This window comes from Orussus abietinus, unplaced genomic scaffold (assembly GCF_000612105.2).
Source record: "Orussus abietinus isolate OABI.00-Male unplaced genomic scaffold, Oabi_2.0 scaffold20, whole genome shotgun sequence".
Taxonomy (NCBI): domain Eukaryota; kingdom Metazoa; phylum Arthropoda; class Insecta; order Hymenoptera; family Orussidae; genus Orussus; species Orussus abietinus.
The window spans coordinates 234055-257023 of NW_019394282.1; the positions used below are offsets into that span (position 1 = coordinate 234055).

The 22969-nt window shown below is 41.3% G+C and overlaps 1 protein-coding gene across 1 annotated transcript in view; it reads left to right on the forward strand.

The window, feature by feature from the left end:
• Nucleotides 1–4961: 4961 nt before the first annotated feature.
• Nucleotides 4962–22969, forward strand: part of LOC105694546 (scavenger receptor class B member 1) — a 31753-nt gene continuing 13745 nt past the window's right edge. The window contains exon 1 of the mRNA XM_012415333.2: nucleotides 4962–5550. Within this exon, the coding sequence (XP_012270756.1) occupies nucleotides 5493–5550 (58 nt within the window). The 5' untranslated portion in view covers nucleotides 4962–5492. The remainder of the gene's footprint in view (nucleotides 5551–22969) is intronic.

Below are 22969 nucleotides of genomic sequence, written 5' to 3' on the forward strand. Positions count from 1 at the left end.
ACGCCACTTTCGTATCTTAAAAGACGCGAAGACGGATAAACAAAGATGGCCGCCATCCGTCCCTTCCCCTTACGTTTGGACCTTCTCCCTCAATGCGATACTCTACATCCCTCTCTAAAATCCATAATTAATCTCTCGAACGCGGAACTCTAATGACGAGTTCTTATGCAATCGAGAGTTCGTTGCAGGGAATTTCGAATTCATCGACCGCGCGATTTTCATGACGCCTTGCAGCAACTGCGCTTCAAACCGACCCTAACTGTAGAGTTTGAATGCCGACGCGCTGCAAACCGCACCGATACCCGTCTAGCTTTCATCGGTGACGTAACTTCCGGTATACGCGTCTGAGAAAAACTCTCACCGCGATATATACCCGAAGAAATTCTCGAAGGCGTTCGACCGTTGAATATGGCGCCGTAGAGCAATCAAGAGGGAAGACTCGAGCGACTTTGGGATACGGGGAAGGATTCCGTCGTCCTTATTCCCGAGTGCAACGTCATGGCGTCATGGAATCGTTAAGTAATTCCTTTCCTCTGCGTAAGTACTCTAAGGCGATCCTGCTAATAACAGACGACTGTTACAAATTGCAGTTCGGCTAAACGCGGAAATTGTATCGCAAAGGGCGATGAACTTTAGGGCAATGAAGCTGAGCTGCAGATGAGGAAAGCTGCCGCAACGCGAACGGGTTAATCTAGCGGGCATGATTCATAACGTGAGTTGACCGACTGAGGAATATCGAGTTTCTAATTACCGATGCGCGTGTCTGTTACGTTTATTGCTGCGTCTTTCAGAAAACACGCGGGAATGGGTTGCGACACTCTGGTAAGTAGGTATTTAGCCGGCATATTAACATCAATAGCCGCTTCGCAATGAGTTCTCGTATCCGATTAATATACCTTTTTATCGGCAGCACATTTAAATCAGGCAAAAATGGAATCCATCATTCCTGATTGTCGTTGATCTCACATAATTAATGTAATTCAGGAGATAATTCAAGGATTCACCCAAAGCTATGTAATTATTAACAGAGATTTAATTTTTAGTATCGACGTCAGGGGGCGCTCACAAACGCGGCATTAACATCTCCTTCATAAACATCCTTATACCCTCGTTAACATGCAAAATAAAACGGGGTTTATACGTGAATCATTTCGAGATCATTTCCTTACTGCTGGAAACGTATAACGAAAAGCCATACACGTAGGATATATACGCTGAGAAAATTGCTTCCGCCATAGAAACCCTCGTATACGAGAGCCATTCGAATGCTCTGAAATCAAAGTTCGGTAGATAAAATATTCCTTTCGGGCGTTCTTAACCCTCTGCAACCTCTTTCTAGGCCAAAAGAAACCTGACATAGCATATTTGCAAGTATCAACCTTCTGACATTAACTTTCCATTAATAAGGTAGGACATAAAATATCACATGTGTGTCTTCAAAGTTACACGGTGTTAAAAGATTAAATACGTCCTCTAAGCTCTCTTTTTCTTGCTTAATGCCCTCTCTCGAAAAACCTGGATGAATTCGCCAGTTCTCCGGTAATTTTTTTTCCACGTTACAGTAAAAGAAACAAGTCTGATCATCACGAAGGAGGATGACTTTCCTGGGGAGGCGGGGGCACTTTACGGGCGAGCGGTGGACGTGGGAACATTAAAGCGTCTAATGGTCTTGACTATCTTGTTCCCCGTGTTTCTCCCGTGACATGACGTGCGAGGATACGCGTGTCCAAGCGAGGTACTGACGTCAGTGGTCTCCTTCTGCTACGACGGTGGACTTTGGCAGAACTTGTTTGACCGCTGGCACCGTCCGCGATTTGCATCGTAGTCCTGTTCACTCGACGAACTCGGCTCGATTATTCACTTTTTTATTCGCCGGCAGCCAGCCGATCATTAAGGACGGTCAATCAAGTCTACTTTCCGCGCCTCCTATGTTTTCTGACCCGTGTACCCCGACAACATTTCCAACGATTAAATAGAGACGGGAGAATAGTCCTGCGCATGCGCGGCACGTGGAAAACCGCCTTTACGCTCGTTTTTCTACAACGTAATACACGTATTTACACCCAAATCATGTCCCGTATTGTTATATGACTGATTATCGTTTGTTCCCTGCACATAAATTACGCAATTCATATAAATCCACGGTAATTCGCCGGTTATGCAAAGCAGCGTTGCGACGAGATGGGTGACGCATGCACGGAAGGATGCAAGAACATTTGGCTTCTTCATAACGTGGAAGAAAAATAATATTGAGGTGGTATGAATGTGGGGCCTGCGAAGTCTCGTTTATGAAACTTTTCTCTAAACTAAGGGTACCGAATCGTTTGTAATTTTGCTACATATGTAGGGAGGCTCTAAGGAAGGTTCCGACGTCCATATAATTGAATTTTTTACATTTGTGTATAAACCTGAAACAGTTTCCTAGGCTCAACTAGAGATTGAGGCGCATGAAATATCTAGATGTAATTACGTCAGCTTCGCACGTTTTATTTTTTTTTTTTACGAAAATTAATCGCAGCTTTAGTATTTTGTTGACTTTTACCAGAATCCGCATAATGATATCGGCGGTCGTAAGGGCGTCTTTTGTGGATCTAAACTGTCGATTAAATAGTAAAAGTGAGTAAAGTAATAGTAAAAGTCTTGATACGGTTCCCACGTGGGTGTTTTACGTCAGCAACAGGAAAGAGATGTCGAGCCAGTGTTAAGCATCGGTTACGACTCGTAATAGTGGCACAATACGTCAGTAGTCAATGGTAGAGTAATGACCGGGCCAACGTCGTGTACGGAATGACCAAAAGCATTCCTGGCCTTCCAGAATTCGTGGAATACTTAAACTGACTTACCGTTTTGCGAAATCGGTCAAAGTGCACGCGTCCATTCCGCTCGTGCTCCGAAAGGATAAACATGTCTTCGAGCGAAAAGGAATCGTGAGATGCGCCAAATCGTATATCCAGAAGGCATCAAATCGTCCCTCTTTAGCTTACTGTCTAAAAAAAAGTATCTAATCAATGGCGGCCCGCTATAATAAGGAGCCATGGCACTATCAAAAAGAGCCAGCCGTTTAATTTTTTTTTTTTACTTTTGGACATTTCACAAAATAAACAAGACAATCCATCCTTTAAGTTTGCTATAAACTTATATATTTTGGCACCGCCTTTCCGAATAGTCACGAACCACCACTGTATCTAATATATACAGATAAAACTACGGTTCTTAGATATCTCACCCTTTCGACACTTCCTGATTCGTTTCGCGGCTGTTGAACTTCCTCTGCACGCTTCGTTCTTCCAGAGCACGTTCACGGTTACATGTAAAATGCAACTCTAAAACCTTTGCCATAATTAGTGACATCATGAATGGATTCAACGACTTGCCACTGTTGTGTAAGATATCTAAGCGTGAAAACATGCGTAACGATGTAAATACACCGGGTCTGCCAGATAGCTTCGAGACAGGAAATGTGTGATATTGTGTATACTTACCGTATGAAATGTTCTTCAATAATGTTTCAAGACTTTCAGTCCACTGTACACACACAAATTCCTATGTAGGGCAGTTTCGAGCAGATTTGAGCGGCATTTATCAGGTATAGTAGGCAACTACAATTGGTCGAAGTCAGGCTGTGGAACGGTACTTTCACGTCGCCTTAAAATGGTGCAATTTGCAAAATCAGTCGGTAAAGCGGTACTTTCACGATACCTTGAGCATGAATCGTTCGGTTCATACTACTGTTTGATGTCCAAAAAGGACTAGGCTCGTATCCACCTCAAGAAAGAGGAGCATCGACGCCCAAGGCGTCTTCGAGTCGTCGCGACGACACCAGGCTGGAGAACTATTTAAGACCAAGGAGTAACGGCACTTCCAGTTGATAAAATCCCATTGAATTTATATTCCGGATTTCTCGAACTGCTGGAGAGTAGTAACTGTTCTTACGCCAAACTTCTTGACATAATTTGTATAAATCTTATAAACCAAGGATTCTCCTCGTGTCCCACTTTTGGCGTTAAAAAAGTTTTTTTAACCATTTATACTGTACATAAAAAACGTCTTTTAACACTAAAAGTGAGGATGTGGGACTTTCCAGATCTTGAAAATTCAACGTCTCTTAAAAAACTGGTGTCGTAGAAACGACTAGGTAAACACCTCCGATTGATCCTGAAACTTGATGAACGTTAACAAAAATCGCCAAGAGTTCGCATTTCGAAGCCTTACCGCACGGAATCGCTCAAGGCTGCAAGAAATCGGAGCCGGTCATTGCGGTACAATTATTTAGACCGCAGCATAATAAACATGTTCCGTGTCGAAACAATTAACCGGCAGACTGGCCCAAGGTGGTTGTGGACCAGCGGTGAACTGTTGAAAATATTCATAAAATTCGTGAACTTTCATTACCCAAGGTTGTACTAAAATCATACATTTGATGTCTTAAAAGTGAACCAGTACACATCCATGAAATAAATGAAAATAAATTTCCGAATAAATATACAACTTTATAACATCACGGGAAACCTGAGGATTTTTGAAAAATTTTATAATGTCACCTGAAGTCTCGTGAGATTTCGTGAATTTATATAGTATATAAAATTTAACTACCTCGTGAAATTGCGTAGGGAGATCAATAACACTTGGAATTCAGCGGAATGTGATAAATTCTGCTGAAATGGAAGCTATTACAATTAAATAAGCTATAAAACGTAAAAATGTAACGTAAATTGAAAATATTTTTTTCAACGGGGCCCGTTCGGATCGAGCGTCTCAAAGGATGCCACAATTTGGAGAGGACGCTCGAGGTCGACGTCCAGATTGGGCCAGCTGGGAGGTATCTCTCGATCAAGGAGAGCCTGAGAGGGGGATCCGGCAAAGGAGCACGGAGAGCAAGGAACACTCGCGGCGGTCGAGCGAGTAGATGCGACCCGATCGGGGAGAGGGGGCAATAATAAATGTTTCACCTGAGCGGCGAGCAGGCTCGGCTGCGCCTGGTTAGTGTCTCGGCCGCCTTCGTACCGCTCACTCGCTGCCCCGTCGCCTCGAGAGCGAGAACCGCCGACGCGTCGCACCGAGCGGACCCCTGCGGACTGCTCGGCCTCGCTCGGTCCCCGAGGAACGGGACCGATCTCGAGCCCTCTCGGGGCAGCCTCCGATTTCCTTCGATTTCCCTCGAGTTTTCCCCGAGTTTCCCCGAGTTTCCCCGAATTTACCTCGAACTTACCTCGGATTTATCTCGATTCGGATCCTCGGCTTTGTCGCCGGCGTGACACACTTGGACGCGACTTTCTCCGAAGTGCCGCAACCGCCTCGAGTCCCGTGACGCGCACCGCGGACTCGCCGCTGATTCGTCCAGCCCTTGTAGCGCCGGTCACGTGGGCCCGGCTCGCCGACCAATCAGCGCGCTCGCCGCGATACCGCGAACCCCGACCGATTCGAACCGCGAGGCGCCACTCTAGGTGTGCACCCGCATACCACCGCCCGGTGAGCGCAGACTGCGAGGAAACATGAGGGTGCACCGAGGAATCTGCGCGAAGCTTCAGGCGGGCTTCCTGCGACGATGGTGTAAGTTTTGCACGTCCATTTTAACGTAAATCGAAACTTTCTTCCCGAAAGTTATACCTGAAAGTATGCATCCCTTCCATGAGCGGCAACTCGGGACTGAAAACCGAACTACATGGTCATGTGAGCTTACTGACCCTCCCTCGTCCGAGACCCCATTAAATCGAGTTGTAGCATGTACCTTAAAAGAAAACCACTTTCTAGAGACGAAATTAAGAGAAATTTTGAATGTGAAAATGACTTTAAAGGAATTAATAATATTCTTGTAACAAATTGGAGTTTAATGGAGTTAAAGGTATCTCTGAGGTTTTCTCTCAAACAGTCCAAACGTGAACAGTTTTGCGTGGGCGATAACTTTTGTTGGCTCGCCGATTTCCTCGTAGACGAGGTATGAGTATGAGTTTAAGTTTCCATTGAAGCCGCGAAAGGGGAAATCGACCGGTGGTTTCGTTTCGAGTAATCGTTATGTCGGAGGAAGTAATTCCGGAGTAGGTAAGGTGTTCCACTTCGAGTAATAGTAACGAGAATTACGCGGTTCCGGGATTCGCGTTTATCTCGATACCGAGATCGATCGAACAGAACGAGCCAATAATGGGCATCGCATGATTTTTTAAACACGTCTTAAAGTATGCAAATTTAAACATGAAATTATAGAAATCCATACGCGATTCTAAGGTAATAAAAAAGTGGCGCGAATGGATCTCGTTTATGAAACTTTTCATCAGACTGGAAATACCGAATTGTGTGAAATTTTACCACATGCATATCAAGGCCCCAGTGAAAGTTCCGATATTCATGAATTTTATTTTTTTTTTCCAATTGTGTATAAACATTTAAACAATTTTTTTGAAAGAGATTTAATGAGTGTCAGGATCTCTATGTTCATATAGAATAATTTCAAACTTTCGGTCCACCCAGTTTGGTGAAAAATCCCATAAAATATTGTTTCCTCCTAACACTTTCATATCACCTTAAAATTTGCATATACCTTCATAGAATTTTGAAAGATTCATGTGCATAGATTTTCCAGAATTCGTAATCACGAGTGGCGGAATTGTATCCTTGGAGATGTGTCCCGGAAATGAAAAATTCCCTAGATTAATCTGACGATTAATTGGGACCATCCTCATCTCATTATTATTCATTATCTTAATTATACTATAAAATCCCGTATACAAAGGGCAAGGTTTGCCCAGCAGGCTGTCTGTTAACCTTGTAAATCTGAGATCTGGTTACTTTCATGGTCTTCGCGAGGTGAGACGAGAAATTAATCTTTCTCGTGTGGTTCTTTTAATCGCTGCATTCGGCCCCCTAGAGATGCGACCTTCGATTTACTCAATATATTCGTTTTGTCCTATTAAATTATATGCAGATGTCAGGGTTTTGTTAAAGGCCGATTTGCGACCTTCCTGGTCACGCATTTAAGACTTTTTGAAGGACTTTGTCAGAAGCTTGAAATCCCTATTTTGGAAAGTAACCAAATCAAGAAACTCGATTGAGTTCCGCGCCAAGTACATTTGTGCGATAAACACGTGTCCAGTAACAACTTACGGTCTTTTTTTTAACATTTTTTTAAAACTTTCATATAAAATATTATTTCTATCCAATATGGACTTTCGTGAAATGTTATTTTTTGTATTACTATTTTCATCGGATAGACAGATAGAAAATAGGAAAAAAAAAACGGATACGTCGAAACCCTCTAGAGGATGTCTAAAGCACTAATTTACTTCAAAATTCGCCTATAAAAACGACGCTAGTTTTAGAATGACCAGATATTTAAATAATTCTTCGCAGGTAAGAAAAAAAGTGCCTATTAGGAAGCGCTTAAGCTGGAAGATAAACCTTCCACAAAAGCAAAACCAACCTTCATTGGACTCGGCGTGCGGTAAACCGTTTCAATTAAAGTTTCACAAAGCCAAGTTTAAGACCTGCCTCTTATTTTTCTTCCCTTTTCTCTGGCCAGATTGCCACATTCCTTCCGCGGTGGAAGGAGAATGACGAGGGGTTTATAAAGAACTCGGTGATAATAATTTCATTGACGGCAGGATGCAAAAGGGATAAATCTTCACCGAGGCTTGGCTACAATGGGTGACTAACAATGAGAGGAGATTAATTTTGTTCACGTAGGAGAAATGATTTTTTACGGCCAAATTCGAAGGATGATACCTTCGCGATCATCATTCCAACTTCCGGGAGAGGAGTTTTACGAGCATTTGCAGTTTTGCCGTGTATCACTAATTTCTTGCTCGGGTCACGGTGCAAGGCCTTCGGTAGATGGACAATCAAGTAATCAGACGATTCACTCGCCGCTATAGCGGAGATGATGATAACACACGTAGAAATTCTTGTCGTCGGCTCTGAGCTTCCCGGAATAAAAAGTATTTCGACGAAATTTTCGATTAAGGAAGTCCAACCTCTACCGACTTCTGTTAAGGCAATCTTATCTTTCGTAGTTCTATCTTGGCGAGGTGCCATTAACCCCATGAATTTTTCCCCATTTATTTACAATAGGAGATATATTTCGGTGATATCGAAAGTAGGGCCCTCGGATTTACTCCGAGGAATTTTTCAGTTCTTCATTTTTCAATTGTTTCCACATTTTGTCATTAGATTTTTGTAAGGTGTCTAGGTAACAATGAATATTTTCATTTTTATTTATAAGTGGGAGTTAGGTTTTACGGTAATACCAGGTGAAGTGTTTTTACTTCAAGAAATGGTAAAGGTTTTCCTCAATTTTCTTGAAATTCTTAACTTTTTTTTTTTTAATTACTTTCACAGGTTCGCAGTTATTCGTTGGTTAGGTATTTTCATTTTGAGAGTGTTTGTCCATTTGTTAACAGTTGGAGTTACTTCTTCGTGCTAATTTGGTTACTCCTTCTCGATAACAAAATTACTGGTCTTTATCATGCAGATTGAAGTTCATCTTTTTCGAATTCCTTGCAACTGTGCTTGTACTCGTTGCGGTTTGCAATTGCCTCCACGTGACGCACCGAATAAGGTCTTCCCTCAGTACGTATCACGAATTCTTATCCTTTATTTTCGGTGTCCTTCGTCAACCGAGGTTGAAGATCATGACCTGAAAAAGTCGTGTACAGTTTCTATAATGTTGAAAATCCCGTGTCTCTTGACTACGAATTTACCGTGAATTTATTATTTGCAGTTCACGTCCTCGAGTAGCGACAATTGACTAATGAAATAATCACTGCGAGTAGCGTAGAAGAAACTAAAGGGAAATAAGTAAATAAACAATGTTGAAAAAACGCGGAATCTATTTACAGTCTCATTAGGTAATTGGCATTCGTAACTTCCTCATTAACTGCCTGTTCTTAAGTTGTAATTTCGAGGTCGCGTATAAGTTTTTTTTTTTCCTTCGCTCGCCTTGTTATTTATGAAATATTTTCATCCGTGACGAATATAATTACACCCTACGTTGATTGTTTATTTCTTCGGGCGATCTTTTAAAGCGGCGCTCATCACGAATTTTAACACGTTCCTGTCCGAATGATTCATAAGTTCGTCATGGATCCACGAAAATCACTCGCACCGATTTCACTGGACCTCGAATGTTGTTAAATTCAGTCTTGTTTAACGCTTTTACATGTTTCTTTAAATGTTTAATCGCAAAAGTGACTGGTGAAATCAGGAACGAAGGATGTCGTGCTAAATCGAGCACTCGTCGGTGCTCCTAATCGTACCAACGGCAGTTATTCTCATTTTTCTCCTCCTTTCATTTCTTTTTCCCATTCCGCGGACTACTTTCAGTTGAAAACAATTTCTACTTGAAGTGGTCTGAGAAAAAAAGCGGCGCCGAATGTAAGTAAACGAAAACGTATGTCGAAAATTCTTAAGGGTCGTGGAATTCTCTCAAAAGATAAATAACAGAATGTTTTTAGTTTTGTTTTAAATACAGAGTATTAAATGCAGGATTGCGGAAAATGGTTTCTTTTTTACCGTATTTCATGGCCGTCATTTTTTTTTTTTACGGCTGACGCGAATTTTGCATTACATGACGCACGGAGAAATGTCAAACCGGGAAACGTACTTGAACTTGCATCTTCGCTGGATATGAAGGTACAAGACGTGACATTTTATACAAACTCTTATTCGAGTTCCATCCGAAAGGAAGTCGAGAGTATGAGAATATCGTGTGCACTTACTGGGTACTTTAAATGTATGTACGTGTATTTTAAATTTAAGACGTAATATTTGGTTGCAATTTATTACGTCACTATTCGATAAGAACCATTTGATTAGGCGTGAATTCCAGAAGAAAAAAAAAAAAGAAATCTGCAAGTATTCATAATTTCCTGGCACTTAGAGTTCTCTGAAATTTTCTGGACTTTTTTCCACCTGCGTGTCGCTAATTATTGAAATTTACCCTCCGTCACCTGTAATTTGTAGAAGTCCGTACATGTACATTATAAAGAGATCTTCCGGGAATCTCTAAAAAGAGGATTTGCAAAAATCTACAGTTTAACAGCGTTTAATTTTTCTATCTATATATTTTTATTTAATTTTATTCTCTTGGACCGGTAATTGTTGTCCATCGCTGGAAGCGCCCAGTGCCTACACTTTGCAGCAGGTTACATGCACCTGAGTATTTTCCGGGTATCCCTGAGTTTGCAATTGCACAAACGGTCGGTTTATCTATTTTCGATTTTTTCTCTACTCTTTGGAGCTTTACGTTTACTTTCACGAGTCCGTAAATGTTGCAATTCGCTAACCGAAATACCGCGGTCGGTGCAGCTCGCAATGAGACCCGCAGGTGGACAGGCACCTGTTGCAGATCCACGTTGCCTTACCTTACGTACACTTGGATCAACCTGACCTACGTTACTCCAAGGAGCGATGTAGGTTGTCGCGGTTCGACCGACGGGCTGCAAGAGAAAGGTGGAATATTCCGCGAATAGCTCCCGTACGTTGCACTTGTCCCCGCGTAACTGCAGTCTATGTACTTCTACGAGTACCAAGCTTTGTTGCGATTTTCCATTGATCGCCCTCCGACGTCGGATCAACACCTACACTGAGCAAAAGTAATCGCTTTCCAGGGGAAAAAAAGAAAAAGGAGTCGAAAAGTCCTGTACTATTTTTCCCTACCGTGCACAATTTTCCTGTAATAATTAATTGAAGCACAGCCAATCACGGCAAATTTCTCATCGAGGAACGCGATTGATTGGCTGTGCTTCGATTAATTATTACAGAAAAATTATGCGCTTATCGCTTTCTAGGAGAAAAAAAAGAAAAAGAAGTCGAAAAGTCCTGTACTATTTTTCCCTACCGTGCACAATTTTCCTGTAATAATTAATTGAAGCACAGCCAATCACGGCAAATTTCTCATCAAGGAACGCGATTGATTGGCTGCGCTTCGATTAATTATTACAGAAAAATTATGCGCTCCAGGGGAAAATGGTACAGGACTTTTTCAACAAGGATAGCGTCATATAAACCGTGTCCACCGGTTCTGTCACACCCTGTATATCCGTGGGACATGGACTATTTTCATTGGTTCGATTGCGTACGATTATTACGTTAATTACCCCCACGCCGTTTCATTCCACGTTCCTGCAACACCTGTTAATTAACAAAAGTCGCGGTGGCTCCGTGAAAGTAGCGTTGCAGCGATCGGTCCCGCCGTGGAAACTCAAAGTGGCGGCCGGATCGTTTCCGCTTTGCCAGAATCGGGTATACAGGAGTGAATCGGGAATTTAAGCTTTCTCTTTGTTCACCTCCGCCAGCCATGCATTTTATATGCTGCTTTATTATGAAGATCGGAGGAAATTGGTTTTAAAAGTCGCCCGACGATTCGACGTCTCCGCGATATTCGGCGTCCAGATATTCCGTTCTCTTTATCGCCTGGTACTTTCTCTCCACGACAACCACGGTTTATGTTTGGTTTACGTGATTGGATTTGGTTTACGCGTTTGGATTACGTGATTTGGTTATGTGTGGTTTACTAGAAGAGAAAGAGGGAAATTTTTTTTTTCCCGCACTTTGTCGACCCACGAAATTCTTGCGAGTCGCCATTTTTTTTTTGCGAGAAATGTTCACCTCCTTCCTGGAAATTCGGATCCTCGGTTATCCTGGCAATCTTCGAGAGTTATTACGTTACTCTTCGTACTTTGCGTCTGCGATCGGCAAGATGCATGCATTGCCTCGTAAAGATTTCTTTATTAGCACGTGTTAATTGCGAAACCTCCCGAGACGCGTCTCAAACGCATTGGAAATGCCCATACATCATTCCCCTATAAAGTGAGATGTCGAATATTAATAATTTAGTTATCTTTAGTTATAATTCACCTTCAGATTATAATTTTCGGGCTCTCCTTTGAGAAGTAAAAATGATCAACTCTCGTATCAGGAAGCTACTGTGAGCTACTGCACGTTGTTACTCGTTGCAGCTACGTGACAGTTTTTGACAGCTATTGCGATCTTTACGAGTTACTGCAAACTACCGCTAACTGCTGCAAGCTATTGCGAGCTATTACAAGCTACTACAAGATATTGCGATCTACTACAAGCTACTACAAGATATTGCAAGCTACTCCATACTACTGCGACAGAAGTCAATAGTTGTAAACTGGCTGCTGCGATTTCCCGCAAACTATAGTAAACCGCTCGACAGTTTTTGACAGCTATTGCGATCGTTACGAGTTACTCCAAACTACCGCAAACTGCTGCAAGTTATTGCGAGCTATGATCAGCTACTACAAGCTACTGCAAGATATTGCAAGCTATTCCATACTACTGCGACAGAAGTCAATAGTTTTAAACTGGCTGCTGCGATTTCCCGCAAACTGTAGTAAACCGCTCGACAGTTTTTGACAGCTATTGCGATCCTTACGAGTTACTGCAAACTGCAGCAAGTTATTGCGAGCTACTACAAGCTACTACAAGATATCGCAAACTACTCCATACTACTGCGACAGAAGTCAATAGTTGTAAACTGGCTGCTGCGATTTCCCGCAAACAGTTTTGGACAGCTATTGCGATCTTTACGAGTTACTGCAAACTACCGCTAACTGTTGCAAGCTATTGCGAGCTATTGCAAGCTACTACAAACTATTCAAAGCTACTCCATGCTACTGGGAACTTCTGTCAATAGTTGTAAACTGGCTGGTGCGACTTCCCGCAAACTATAGTAAACCGCTCCCTACCGGTGCAACGTGCTACCAGCTGTTACGATCAGTCGCTGCATTCCTTCGCGACGGCAGCCGAGTCGATCGCGCAATCAGCACGCCCCCCGACTCCCTCCGGCGAGGCTGCTCCCCCGGATGAGAGCCGCTGCTCTCCCGGGGCCTTTCCTCTTTCTCAAAGCGCGCACGTCACACATTCGGAAACTCTCTGCACTTCTACCCGCGATTGCACGCTCACTCCTCAAAGTGGATCGTAAATTTCGCCCGCGTGTTTAGACGCGTGGCCAATGAAACGTCATTCGCGCTTAAAGGCCACTACGTAAGAATAATTCGATGAAGAATTGCACACTCGTCAGGTTAGAAAATTCAGCCATCTCCATGACGCTCCATCGCGGCCATATTGTTCTTTGGTATACAATTTGATATATTGTAATGTTCATATATAACCTAGCTGTATCCCGGTAATAAACATGTTACTATGCAGAAAGCATCGTAATGTGATGTATAATAGTAAATTTTGTATGTAATCTCAATTCACCTGGGAGATAGATATAGCGAGTTTTTTATAGAAATTATAATATGATGTTGAGAGGTGCTGAAATCTTCAGCAAGGTATCTCGAGAATGACAATTCTTGTCGTGTCATTTTATTGATAACTAAAATCGCGTCATCTAATTGCACGTCTGAGCTGTGGAAAAAAAGCTTTCGCTTGGGTATATCATGTAATTGTATACGTGGTGGGGTAAAAAACGGAGAGTTATGCCGTCCAGTGCGTAAGCAACTCGATCGAGGCCTGATGTAAGTGCGGGGAGTAAAAAGCTGCGTATTCTAGTTTCATTAGGCTATATACACGGCTCCTAGAAAGTCAGACACCGGCCTTAACGTTACGCCCGGTTCCCAGTTTCTGGTGATTACAATAGCGCAATTTGATTATCAAGAATTTACGGCGCCTTACCTTCCTACCGTTATTCTTCGGGAAAATGGAAAATGTAAGGTATAGTATATAATGTATGTAGAATGCAATTATGTATAGTGTATACACGCGTACAGTTTAAGGTGATAATCGAATGGGTCATTCTATGTATAAACGTGAAAATATTATAAAACTTTTCCCCAAACCGGGTGCACCGAATCATTTGAAGCTTCAACACGTGGATCATGGAGGTCCTAATGAAAGTCTTGAAAGTCCGGAAATTTAATTTTTGCGAATGAAAAGTTCTCTTCCAGGGCAAATGAAAGATTTCTTCTCGAGAAGCTTAAATTTCGCGTTAGAGTTATATATTATTAAATTATTGACGGAAGTAAGTACTTTTTCCCTTACCGAGAATCATTCACGAATACGCTTCTCTATCATTGAAAATCATTGACGGTTACGAGCGTTTCCCACTCCGTGAAAACCTGCCGGGGTAACAATGGGCGGCTCTATCAATGAAAATCTTAAACGAAAACGTGTGTTCCACCCGCAAGATAACCTATTGCAAGAACAATGTGTAATTTCCCTTGTAGGCGGATCAATTATCGCCGGGTGTATTCAGGGTTTGCTGGGCGCTAAAACCGCAGAACGCGGAATTTAACAATTGCGGACTGGGAGACGCCATCTTGAAAGCTGTTACGCCGGCGAGTCGAATGGACCGCGAGATCGGAGCCTGCATCGAAATTCACTGAAATCCCTCCAAGCGTGGCATTGCCATTGCAGCCGAGGCCACCGAGTGGCACACTGACCGAGTCTCGCTCGGAGGATTTTCAAGCAAATCGGACCGGCCGCGTTTTTAGAAAGCGCCGGGACAGTAGACACCTTGGGCCGGTCCCGGCGTTCAAAGTTCATAGGAGTCTCACGAAACCGGGAACTAGCACTTTCCCATTGTCGGCGCTACGCAGTCGCGATCCGATCGCGAGACCAGATGGGAGTGGCTACACGCTGGGAAGACACGAAATACTCTATGATTTACCCGAATGTAACATTTTGCCTAGAGATACGACTTCTCGAGGAAAAGTTCATTCGGATGACGCGGATGAAAGCAGGCCGATTTTCTTCAATGAAATCTGATTTGTACAAGGATTAATTGAAAGAATGGTTATTCAGCTCAAATGAACTTGAATAAATTGAAGGCAACGTTTCCTCGGTACTATGGCAATTTGTTTGGGCTTATTTGAGCCAACTCTTTGAATTAATAAAGTATTTTATTGACGAGGATGAGATCAGGCCGATTTTCTACGATGAAATCTGATTTGTACAAGGATTAATTGAAAGAATGGTTATTCGGCTCAAATGAACTCGAATAAATTGAATGCCACGTTTCCTCGGTATGACAGCAATTTATTCGAGTTTATTCGAGTCAACTTTTGAATTAAAAAAATATTTCATTGGCACTGTTCAAAAAGATATTCCTTCGGTTCAATGAATTTTTTTTTTTCTCAGTGTGTGTATCAATTACCATTTCCCGTGATTGTCAACTTTTTCATTTTTATTCTTTCACGTTAAGTAACTCTTACCGACAATAGTCCGTATTAAAGACACGTCTGAAAAATTCACCATTACTTTAATTACGTCGTCACTTCGAAGATTTTGAAAGTCAATTGAAACGCGTCTTAAATAATTCTCTGCGTCATTTGTTAAATAAAATATTTATATACATGGAGTATTAACGAAGATAATCGATATCGACGTCGCTAGGATTGACTAGAAACTCGATTAGGGATTTGTCGGCCGTGAAATTATGAATGGAAACATTTATAAATATGAATTACTAACGAAGCTAGTCGAAACTGAGGTTTCTAGGAATGACTAGAAAACCGACTAGTGATTTGTCAACCGTGTCATTCGTCTTCCGGTTAGGCCGGTACCGTTTCAGGGACGACGGCCATTGATCCAATTTCCAGGAGGATTTCTATGTCGCGAAAGCAAGTGCCGAATGAGAATATCGTCCAAAGAGGGACACGCAAGACGTATAAAACCATGCCTTGTAATTTCATGTATTGTTTCCTCGTGCGAGTAGAATCACGTAAGAACTTTCACTCTCTCGCGGGTAAAAAGAATTAGTGGGCCTGTAAGTCGATATTTTTTAAATATACATATTCAATACACACTCGATACGTAGAATGATATTTTGTTAGATATCATCATTAGATAATACCAAGTGGACATACAAGAATGTCGACGGTAACGAGAAGTATTCGCAATTAAAAAATCTCTTCATACGTGGCTGGTATTTAGAACTGTATTTTTTGTATATTAATATTAAGTAACGACGGTTAAATAGATAAATATGAGGAAGATGGTTGGGTGAGAGTTACTGAGGTTTAAAAAATGTCAATCTTCAGCACTTCTTTACATACACGTGGTACCTGGAAGTCCATTTCGTTGTATAACATTACATAATAAAGGGTAGGACAAATAAAAATGACGACGGAGATGTTTCAATGAGAGGTAACGACTTCCTCGCTTACATAAAAGTACATGAAAATACACGCGAGTACGCAATTACCTTTACTGATATGTTATAATCAGCCCGGGGGGTTTCATTATTTTTTACGGTATCCTTTCATAAAAACAATTTTACTGCAAAGTCGCCGGTGTTTATTAAAAATTATCAATACGCTAGAGATTGTGAATGGTGTGAAAATGGAAAAGATAAAATTAATATTAAAGGGATTTGGTAATAATATTGTTTCTAGTTATGTGCACTTTACATGATTCATACAAACACGCGTTGTCGATTTCTTATTTTCCACCAAAATTCTTAACACTTAATCCAAGTTATTTGGATTTTCATGCGAGATTAAAAACGCTGATATGATATGTACTATCAAATGCGTCTTTTTATTAAAAAGTCTCTTAATGCTCAATTCAAAATACTTTATTCTTCATGTAAGGTTGAAAACTCTGATTCGAGACACATTGTCAATTGACAATGAGTTTATTTTTTTTTTCAATTGCCCAATGTTTAATTCGAGCTGTTTGGATTTTCATATGAGACTGAAAACGCTGATAAGAAGTTCTGATACTATCTATCATGCATACCACGAACACATTACATTCGATTGTTGGATAGGTCAGTCATTCGAGTTTATCTCTCGATCTCGACTTTGCTACATGAACCTTTCAAATAATTACTCCGATGACTATCGATCCGTGGCAAGGTTTTACGTGCAACCTTAATCTATTGTGCTACTATCGAAATCATTTCACGTCCGATGATAAGTCGATGAGTTGACCGAATAAAAATGGGAACTACGAAATGAGACGTTAAGAGAAAATAGGAGAAATAATTATCTTACAAAGATAGTTATATAACTTTTTGCAAGACATTGAATGAGGACGTTTTTTTTTAGAGTAATGATATTGCTTTTTAGTATCGTCATTTTCTCGCTAGAAAATTGGCGAACTTGGCTTTTGGAAATGAAGGAAGAAATTTCCTGCATGAATGTGAAGTCCAATTTAAAAAGCTGACGCCTTGATTTCATATGAAAAGAATTTCATCAGATTCAAAACTCGGGAGAGAAAGAAGACGTATTTATTTTACGTATCTTCTTAATTGAGTCATACGATACATGAATAATCAACGTGCATGACGAATAACCGAAACACTAAATCATTTAATACAGAGCGTCCGAAATTTCGTACTCACTAAGAATGGGCGAAATTCCTGGAAGAGAAATTAAAAATACATTATTTTGATTACTCTTAATGCAATAGTTCAATATTTATTTTTAAAAAATCCTGTATAGGAATTTTTCATTTTTTTCTGGCTCACGAGATTTAGTTGAGAGTCAAACGATAATAACTTTGCAAGAGATACGGTAATGTGGAGGAAAAAAGAAATGCGATAACAGGGGAGATATTCAAAAGCCTCTTATCTAGGCAATAAGTATTCATGAGCAAATTAAGATCATGAACGAGCCGCGCAAATGAAAGTCATGAATGAGATCCGTACAAAGTTTAATTCCGCCCGCGGAAACAACGCAAATTATTTCCGCTTCAATTTTCTTTTTCCATCCGACCGAATTGCGCAATTCCTTTGGCTTTGTAATTCAATTAGTTCCCCTACAAATGGAACATTTATCAGACGCCGTATCAAGAGACTCGGTAGAGTCTCGCGCCAAATACTTATTGTCAGATTTTTCAGAAGTGGTGTAAATGAATACGAAAAAAATTGCCAGTGGAATCGAAGTCAAATTATTCCTTTCGCAAAGTTCAGCCGATATTCCGTGTCGGTAAAGACATCTTTTACGACTGACTCATAAGCTTGGGTTTTAGTCACGACTTAATACGAATTGTTGACATGTCGAATGTGGTGAAATGTCGCGTCAGGCGCGGTTAAGTGTCTTCCGACAGGAAACGAGCTGCCGTACTCATTACCCAATTGACAAAACTGCATATTTGTTGGTTCCGATAAGAAAGAATTATTTTCCAATACATTACGACATTACGGTAAATACGATTATCATACCGTATAGATATTCTTTTCTCGACCTATTTCTCGTGGCACATTTTTCATTCCTCATTTTTACCATGATATTTTCCATATTATCTCCTTACCATATTTTTCTTGTCAGAATTTTCATATCCTTGAGGCGATATGAAAGTTGACGTCAAAGAGGCCTCGTTTGTGATACATTTCTCCGAAAGGAATGTAACGAGTCGTATGAAACATTACATCGTGAATATGCAGGCAATAAGGAAGGTCTTGACGTCCATGAGATTTTAATTTGTATAAAATTTGTTTATAGACGTTTCCGAAATATCTCATCAAAATTGAATTCTCATGGGTGTCTGGACCTTTCTTCTAGCCTCCATATCCACGTTGTAAAGTTTTTAAACGATTTGGTACACTCAGTTCGGAGAAAACTTTCACGCGAGATTGACCCTTCTGAGGCCACTTTCATACCACCTGAACGTCGCCTTTTCCGCGTGACATTTTTCACATATCTTGGAACACTTTCCCCGTAGAATATTTATTAATTACCACCAGTCCAGGGAGTCACTTGAGTGACATTTCGACAGGAAGGCGACTTTTCGTCGAGGCGAAGTCATCGCCTTCGGATTTCGTGACATCCGCCGAAGGAGATCGTGACCGGCGTTAACAATTTCTTTTCGTTCCCAAACGACATTTTGATGACACCGGCAAATACCATTAAAAGTACTGCCCCTCTCGACATTTCCCTGAATTTCAGGGTAATCGACTCAACTTTGGCTCCTATTGACCCCCGGGGAATAAATATCGTTAGAAAGAGTCTTTCGTTGTAATTAACGGCGGCCTCGCCATCGACGACTGCGACATAGCCGTTAATATTTATTTAACTGCCGGTTAAACATCACGGTCAGTGTGCTCGTTACATAACGTGAAAATCCTATTATTTACGATAGGAATGTATAAAACTGAGGTCGGCTCGCTATAAATATATCTCATTTTTAAGAAGCACGAGAATCGGTATGTGACGTCACACAAGAAGAGGGAAAGTGCAGGAAGTGATTGATTTATGTCGAAAAACGATGTTTCGACATTGACGTCTCCGCCTAATAGCTGTACTCTTAAACATCTTGACATCGATAATTGATAATTAATACTCGTCGGGGCTATTTTTAGAAAGCCTGAATTTCAATATTTAAAGCTTCTCCTTTATTTTACATTTTTACTACGATATATATTTTTTTTTTCTTTACTTTCTCAAGCATCTCGATTTGTTAATAATTAATAGCTGAGCGGCATTAGTCCTCGGGATTATTTTTAAGAAACGTGAGGCTTCTCCTTATTGCGTTATTGGATATGTAATTATATTTCTGTTTTTATTGAGTATGCTAGGGCCGGTTTAAAATTGTTTCAATGTGGGTGGAATTGTTTTTTTTTTTTTGCTTGTTAAATGACATTTCAAAGCGTGACTAAGGACGATTTTGCAGAATTACGGAGTGGTTTGTTTGATGTTTGCACATGCAGTGTTGGGTTTATGCAGCTGAAAGGTATTATTGTAGTACCGAGGACATACGACTCGTTTGTTAAGCAATTCACTATCGATCGTCGATGTATATCGATCTTGCATGCATGGTGTGCAATTTCACGAGGACTTCCTTCCATATCGATACTCGTTTAGAGAAACGCGGTGTCGGATTCGCTGTCATGGCGGAATCAATTCTAATCTAATTACTTTATCTAACTACCTCGCTGCAAAGTACGTGCAAAATAACCTCAGTTAACTAATCGAATAAGGAAGGTCTCACGTTTTCGCGGAACCGAATTTCTGAGAATTTCGCTACGCGGGATAAACAAATCTGCGCATCAGACGATAGTTCCAAGAATTACGTAAATCTCCATAATTTTATCGTGTTGTTGATTAAAATTATTCCCACGTGAAGAAGGGGAAATTATTTGAAATATAATCTGGCGCGGTGAGAGGAAGCACTATTTGATAATGACGGTTTAGAGATTTAATTATACATCGATTGAACAAACGTGGAAAAAATGTTGGATCGGCCGATATGTTCGATCCCATTCATTCTTACTCCTGCAGACCTTGCGGGAATATTTTTATATCACGTCTTTCTCAATGCTAGTGGAGAAGAGAAAAAGAGACGGCGAATAAGGAATCAAACCGAAGGCCGACGAGGAGTTAACCTCTTACGATTAATAAAACGACATATCCCACTTCATCCTCGGCTTCCAACTAAGTCTTTCAAACCCGTTTCTTCCGGGCGACCTTTAAACCGAAAACGCAAAAAAAAGAAATTATAGATCTTATCGCCCCTTTTAATTTTATTCTCTCGCGAGGCTTTCAAGGCTTCGGTTATAAAAATCCCGATTTAGAGGCCGTAAAATTTCGCCTTATTTGTTAGTTTAGGGCAACTCGAGAGTGCCCCTCGAATAAGCCGAGGATTCTCGAATTTGCATGTCTCTTTCTTTGCCGCATACTTTTCCGTGTAAATCAATCGATTTTTCCAATTTGCATTATGCTTCCTTTTACGTGAAAGAAAATCGTAATTTTATATCGCAGATAATTACATAGTAACGAGATACTCTCTAATGTATATTCTGAGATACATTGCTTATTCAAATTTAATTAACCGCGCCGTTGAAAAGGACGCCGCTTAGGTGTGCACCAAAATGGCGGAGCGATCCATCTTCTTGCGCGCTAAGAGAGGGGAAAGGAAAACTTCTTTTTCGAATTTGTCTTGTGTTTTTTTTTTGCATTAAAGACAATCTTAATTTTAAATCGCACATAATTAAATTTATTAGCTGAACCGTTGAAAAGGAGTCATTATTAGAGTTTATGAACAACGACGTTGAAAGGGACGCCGCTTGGGCGTGCACCAAAATGGCGGAGCCATCCATCTTCTTGCGGGCGTCCCTAAAACCGATCAAACCGCTGAAACTCGAGTCGAGGTCATCGATTACCCACCTTCGGTGTTCTCATTTTTCCTTAACGAGTTGGCCAAGGTGTCAGATTATCCTGTGTCCACGTCGTGACTGATAGGCTCGTTAACGATGCGCCTTTACTGCGTCGCCGAAGAAGAGAGAAAGAGGAACAGAAACGAGGACTTCGCTCGTTATATTTTCGGCCGATTTATTTCCGTCTGTTTGCCGCGGGACAATCGGTCGGGCGATTATTACAACATTGTATGACTTTGTAAGATGCTTACACGCCTTTCTTAATGAATGCAAATCCGCGATGCACCTCGCGGCCATGTTGAAAAATTGATACCACGCGCTGCCGTTTTGGTGGAGTCGTTGTTATCCTCAGTGGCATGATAACTCGGTATCCTTATTATCGTTATTACCATGTGAAATCGAGTGGGCCAATTGATTCGATAAACCTTACGTTACGACACGAAAAAGACAGGAAGATCGACTTAACAAAGGCGAAAGGAAAAAGATTTCCTGTCAGATTTTGCGAAAGCGGAAAGTGATTAAAATTGGACGATTAAAGTTGACATCCGTTTATATACCGAGAATTTAAGGCAATTACATTTTAATCGCTGGTTAATAGCTTCATACCTTAAACTCATGGGACAATTACTCGAATTTCATGTAAATCCGCGACGCACCTCGCCGCCATTTTGAAAAATTAAGACCGCACGTTTTGGCAGCGATTATTTCGAGTCCTTATTATCTTCTTTGACGTGATAACTCGAGTCGTTATTGTCGTCATTGGCATGCTAAATCGAGCATACCAATTGATTCGATAAAGCATTGTTAGGACTCGAGTGCATTGGCTTAAACGAGGGAAAAAGAAAAAAGAGTTTCAGTTAATTTTGCAAGGAACGGGAAGCGGTTAAAATTAGGTAAATGCTATCTCTATCCGGTAATAGACCGAGAAATCGGAGGCAATTAGACTTTAATAGCTGGTTAATGACTTCATTCGTAAGCCTATATATCTTTGGCTTCACTTGAAAATCGATACCAGTGACTCGGAGTAAGGACAAGAATTTCGGTTTGGGGAGGGCTCTCCTTAATTTCTAATAATTAACGACGCAGCAGCTAATGATATAATTAACTACTGCATCGCGTGTCACGAGATCGGACGAGGAAGGACAAAATTGAGGGTTTCGTAATAACGGGCCTCGAGATGAGGGCAACGGACATGGAAACGGCCATTTCCTCGGCACGTGCACTCTTTGTTGCACAATTGCACAAACTCAAGTGCTTCCGTAAACAATGTCTTCGGAGCCTTGAGGTTGTCCGCGTTGAATTTTCATTATTTTGCGCAATTATCGCGAGCAGTTCCACTTTCTTCCCATTCCGTTTAACGGCCCACGTCCGATAAACAAGCCCTCTTTGACCATTATCACATCACCTTAAACGAAAGTGTTAGAAGAAAAGAAAAAAAAAATTGATAATTTCATCCGAAAGGCAATTTTTGGTCATATTTTTTAATACCGGAGGAATGAAAATGTCCAGCGGAAGAGTTTCGCACCAAGTACATTCGCGAGGTTCTTTACGGGACGCGGCGGTCTTTAACGACGAGCCGCAAAAAGGATCTCATTTAACGGCCGTTACTCGTGAACTTTGCGTAACGCAGCGACGTCGTCGAGTTCGACGGTCCGGTATTCGGTATTTCGAAATTTACGAGACTTTTTGCCCCCTTCCGGCGACGATCGTAGCTCCGGCATGCTCGGGAAAACCGCGCTCGAAACGGTTCCAAGCTGGCCTAGCGAGCGCAGAGTCGGTCGGAGAAAGGATAAATACAATGTAGATATCGCGATTCACGAGCAGCGAACCAGGCCAGAAAATGGCGAGGCGCGTGCTGCTCGGTAATCACGAGAACTTCTACCGAGGATACTTAGGTAAGACCGT